The sequence below is a fragment of the Poecilia reticulata genome, linkage group LG9, assembly GCF_000633615.1.
Source record: "Poecilia reticulata strain Guanapo linkage group LG9, Guppy_female_1.0+MT, whole genome shotgun sequence".
Lineage (NCBI taxonomy): Eukaryota > Metazoa > Chordata > Actinopteri > Cyprinodontiformes > Poeciliidae > Poecilia > Poecilia reticulata.
Window position 1 is genome coordinate 9,886,755 of NC_024339.1, and position 5,602 is coordinate 9,892,356.

At 34.9% G+C, this 5,602-nt stretch overlaps 1 protein-coding gene across 2 annotated transcripts in view; it reads right to left on the minus strand.

Moving 5' to 3' along the window:
- The window catches only part of fras1 (Fraser extracellular matrix complex subunit 1), a 271,118-nt gene that overhangs the window by 5,277 nt on the left and 260,239 nt on the right, over positions 1–5,602 (minus strand). For both annotated transcript variants that reach the window (XM_017306806.1, XM_008417773.2), the window contains 2 exons: positions 5,051–5,256; positions 4,012–4,158 (listed from right to left, as the gene is read on the minus strand). In XM_017306806.1, the coding sequence (XP_017162295.1) occupies positions 4,012–4,158; positions 5,051–5,256 (353 nt within the window). The remainder of the gene's footprint in view (positions 1–4,011; positions 4,159–5,050; positions 5,257–5,602) is intronic.

The window sequence follows — 5,602 nt, forward strand, 5'->3', positions numbered from 1 at the left end:
CTGGAGATTAGCCCGGAGACCAAAAGGACTCGCTGTGAACCCTAGAGGTCAGACCGGAGACCCACAGGACTCCCTACCAAGTCACGGAAGCAGACAGAAGGCCGGAATATATATATATCACCTAGCAACCCAGTCCTAGTTCCGCTGGCAGGTATTTCACTTGCATCATGGCAAGAATGTCTTGTCATAAATAAGATAATCTGCTAGGGAAGCTACTTTTTCATCAGTGTTCAAGAATTATCGACTCAAAACAGGCTGCTGTATTTGGCTGAAACTTTACTTGTAAGTTATTTTTGTCTTATTTGAAAGTTGTTAGAACTAAACTGAAAAAAATAAATATGAAGGTCAATTTATTTCTAACACATCAAGCAAAGTTCTCGATTTTTCTAAATGAACTGATGCATTTTAAGGCTATACATTTATGTATTTTTGCTTTTATTTTTCTTTATGTCAGTTTCAGTTTTCCAAATCCAAAATATTTAGCAGAAAGTTGTTTGAAGTTTTAAAACAAATCAGAAGCATGTTTGTGTATTTTTGCCATTTTATGGACAATTTTAAACAACATAAATTGTGATTTATTGCTTATATAATCCTTAATGAAAGAAAAACAGTTTTATTCAGTAGTGTTAATATCTCCTGATTTCCAGTATCTGTTTATAGTTTCCAGGTTTTTTTCTTTGTCTGTGACTGGGTGCAGTAGCAGATTTCAAACACTTGTGGGCGCTGTTGGTGCAGATTTATTTTTCCTGTTTGACAGATAAAGGTTAAAAATTGAAGAGAGTAAGCAAAAAAATTAAGATAATGAACTAGAAATTAATAAACTATAAATTTAAGCAAATAAACTAGAAATGTAAGCGAATGTAAGTTTCATGTGACATGAAGCCAAAACGTACGACAGAATATTAGAGCCGTCGTAGAAAGAAAAAAATTAACAAGAGGAGTAAATTTCCTCCAGAATAAAAAAACTGACATTTTGAGATTAAGCCCATACATTTTCTAAGAAACAGTAAGACATTTCTGAATTGAAAAAGTTAAAATTTCTTGAAAAAAAAATGTCAAAAAAATTCTGAGAAAAAAAGCTAAAATTTTGTGATTAATCTCAAAAATATGCAAGAAAAATCTAAAATTTTTTATATTAATTGCAGAAATTTTATAGAAAAAAATTAGGAAATTTTGAATTTGAAAATTTAAATATTTGCTAGAAAAAAACCAGGAATTTTTTAGTAATTTTGAGGGATTTTGTCTAGCACATTTGCAACTTTACAAACTCTAAAATTTCAAATTTTTTTCTAGAAAATTTCTGAGATTAATGTCAACATTTCTGAGTTTGTTTCTGGCGAATTTTCAACTATTCAAACTCAGAAATTTTCTAGAATAAAATTGGGAATTTCAGAGTTAAAAAAAGTCATAAATTTTCCGTGGTAGATTTGATCTCAGTCATTCAGAAAGAGAATCTGTAAGATGAGCATTAGCCCTGCAGTTTGGAGAACATGACAGAATAACTAAATGAAGGTTAAAACACAAAAAGGATGAAGTCATTTTTACAGTGTTTCCTTTGAGCTTAAATCCGTCCAGATGAAAACCTGATCGCTGCTCTTCCTTCTCTCCAGGCATCAGGAGCATCAGAACCACACCGAACCTTTTCTGTCCTTCTGTCAGCAGCTCTCTGCTATTTATTCTGTATAAAGTTAATTTTTGCACAGGAGGAATATTAAATGCAAATTTACTCAATGGATTTGTGTCTTGTTTTATTTATTTTATTGATTTGCATTTATTACCATCATGCAGCAGAGATAGTTCAATAATCCACCTGGACCAACCAGAGTTTGACTTTATGTTTGTGCAAAAACAGACTAAGTTACAAAGTAGATGCTTTTATTTTGGTAATTTGCAGTGGTGTTACCTAAAAAGTTATCTTGGTCAACGCTAAAGCACCAAGATCAGTTCTGCTAATGCTAAAGCACCACATGCTACAGCATTAGCATATGGTGCTAATGCTAAAGCACCACATGCTACARCATTAGCATGTGGTGCTAATGCTAAAGCTGCTACATTTTCTTTAGTAGAAGCTGATGCCAAGATGCTAACTTTAATTCAAACAAAATTGAAAAGTAGAAAATTTGACAAAAAAATAAAGAATTTTGAGATTAATCTCAGAAATTAAATTGTTTTTATGCCATACTTTGCATCTAGTTTGTCGCTCCGTTTTATGTCCCGCTTCTCCTGTTTCAGAGTTTTGCGCAAGGTGCGCGTCGTTTTAAAAAAAAAAATATTATTATTTTTACCCCCTGTGATGCGCAGCGGTCGGGAAGCGTATCAATGGGGAAAAGGCAGACTTACATAAACCTTTTAAAACAACTGAAATTATGTTATTCTATCACCCCCGTTTCATACCGGACCACTTGCAGCACCGGTGTTAACGCTATAAAATGAACGCTCTCTATCGTGGTAAAACCATGGAGGGATTTCTTTATTTAAATGGGTTCATTTTCCAGAGGGACACAAAGTGAAGGTATCGTGATTTTAGTTATTACATGTTTATAAGTGCGATTTTCTGTTGTCCTTCCATGGAAGCGGGAAGCTTTCAAACGGAAATAAAACACTTTTTAATACAAGTTGCTGCTTTGACATGATCACAGAACTGCCAAAACATATGTACAGAAACACCAGACAAAGTGAATCACAGCACCGTCACTTCTGGAGCTGATGCGTTGAGCTACCAGTAGCAGGAGAACGGAGCTGCGCCAAGAAGCTAACAGAAGCTACAAACACTGAAGAAGAAGAGCTGCCATCGATACAGTTGCAGCCAGGCATGATTTAATGTTACACAATACAGTTTTACCAAGTTGCTCAAAGTCTAAACTGGTATTGTTGGTGGATTTAAGGTGTAAAGTTTACCTTCGACCAAACGCCCCCCAAAGGCATCTCAGCGCCCCCCTTTTGTAAAAATGTCCCCCCGGGGGGCAGTACCGCCCACGTTGAGAACTGCTAAGTTAGACTAAGAGAATTGTGTTTTTTGAAATTACAAAAATGAAATTCTCATAGTACAAGAATAAACTCATATTATCAGAATAAAGTAGTAAAATTGCAAAATACAGTCACATTAACAGAAAAAAAATCAAAATAATACAAGACTAAGGTTGTAATATTATCAGAATAAACTCACCAGAAAAAAGTAGGAATAATGATAGAATAAAACCATAATAATAAAGGATATTAATAATACTCATAATGCTACTAAATTATAGTGGTATTAAAATGATATAGTACACTCATAATAATACCAAAATATAGTCATAAAAATGAAAATAGCCATAATAACAAGAATAAAGTTGCAAAATATAAGAATAACCTCATGTTAGCAGAATAAAGCTGTAATAATACAACTTTACTCTGCTATTACTGTGAGTTTATTCTCATATTTTTACAACTATTTTCATAAAAGTCATATTAATAAAAAAATAAACAAATTTTACCAAAAATAAAGTCGGAATAGTACAACTTTATTTTGGTAAAACAAAGTTGTAATATGAGTTTATTCTAATATTTTTCTGGCTCTATTCTTATAAAAGAATCATAACGAAAATAAACCCATATTAGCAGAATAAAGCAGTAAGATTAAAATCATAATATTACAAGAATTAAGTAACATTAATACAAGTATAAAGTAGTAATTTAGTGAAAACTCCTCCTCACAGAGTTTCCACTCTATTAAAACTGGGAACATTGAGCATCTGGTAACTCTAGTATCTGTTTTAAAAACTAAGAAATACTCAATCATTTAACAAATTATTATCATTAGCACAACCTTGAAGCGACTGTCAAAATTGCTGAGTTTATTTCAAAGAAAGAACCAAATGGACTCACCAATCAGGTCATATCAGATCTGAGCACAACATTTTCTTGTAATTTTACAATTTTCTTCTGCTAATATTATGACTGCATTCTCATAATATTATACATTTTTCTTGTAATAAAACAATACTCTAAACAAAACAGGAAGTCACTCACCTTGTAAAGAGCGTCCACCTTCATGGTGAAGCCGTCGACGCCCGGCATGGCCGCCATGGCCTGCAGCTCTGGGACGTCGGAGGCAAAATCTGCCTCGAATGGAACGTCATGAAAAAACTTGTGGCATACGTCCGGCTGTTTACGATCCTGAAACACAATCAGAGCAGATCGAAACAGAAGAATAAACAAAAACAGCTTACAACTAAAATGGTCGCTTTGATTTTTAAACCAGTGGCACTCTCAGAAAATGTCAGGAGCCATGGGCCCCTCGGTCCCCCCACCTGGGTGCGCCACTGTTTTAAACGTAAATACCTGGTTTTTAATGTCAAAAACTAAGAGAACTACAGCAGGAAACCTTATGGTGGTTAGAATACCATCTGGATGACAAACCAGTGTCAAACCCAGTTTGTCCAGTGTGACCTGGTATGGAAAGCTGTTAAACTGGAAAGTTTTCTTTGAGCATTTCGCTGTGAAAGAACAACCAGGATGCATTGAAATAATATTAGCAGAAGACTTAGAGAAAAATAAATTACTAAAAAATTTTTAACTATTATGCATGAGAAAAATACCCATAAAACCAGCAGCGGCCCATGATAATACAGGCTGATTCTGAATACTTCAAAGTAACATTGTTATATATTTAAATTGTCAAAAGAGGGCAGAGTTCTCAAAAATTGTACTCATGTAAACGCAGAAGAACTACTTCATCATATTTTTACTCCAGTAAAAGTAAAAATACTAATAAAGGTAATTGTTTTTTTCAAAAAATGTTACTCAAGTAAATGTAATTGAGTAAATGTAACTAGATACTAAACGATTCTGTAAACTGTTCAGATTTCATGGTAACAACCACAAATTTATGTGTGGAATAAATGAAACTCTCAGAAGGGCAGAAGAAATAAATGAACTAACTTTCAGAGAGATGTGTTATAAAGAGTCCAGTAGGTAAAAGAAATGTATACGAAACAATAAAAATAAACAATAAACCCTACAAATTCATAAACACCAAACAGATTAAATGAATGTTTGTGTTTCCTACCAGCAGCAGGAAGCGATGTTTGAGATGTTTGTTGGGTTGGATGCAGCCGTACTGCGGCCCCTCGTTGTACAGGGTCCCAGTGGGATCGAAGAAGGGAACGTAGCCGTCCCGCCCGGTGCACAGGTAAACCTTCTCCAGCTGCAGCTTGTATGCTGCGTTCAGGTTCTGCTCCGGGTTCCACAGCACTCTGCCGTACAGAGTCTGGCCTGCAGGGGGCAGCGAGTGGACCAGAGAGGAGTTAAACGGTTTAAGTAAGCGGTTTCACTGCATGTGATAAAACAAGTACTTGTATTTAGTTGTAATTGTAAAAATAGCGCGACTGGACAATAAAAGCAATAATATATATCGTGATAGACATGCGATCAATATTAATATAGAATACATCTCAATATTCACTGAACACCGATACAGAGCCGCACAGCATTCTGGGGGATGTAGGCAGAGGGAACCCTTTAGCTAGCTAAACAAAGTTGGTGGAATCAACTCAATCACTCACTCTTTGGTTACCTAGCAACAACCTGCTGGGTAACAAGCAGTTTCAAGTTCCTCCCC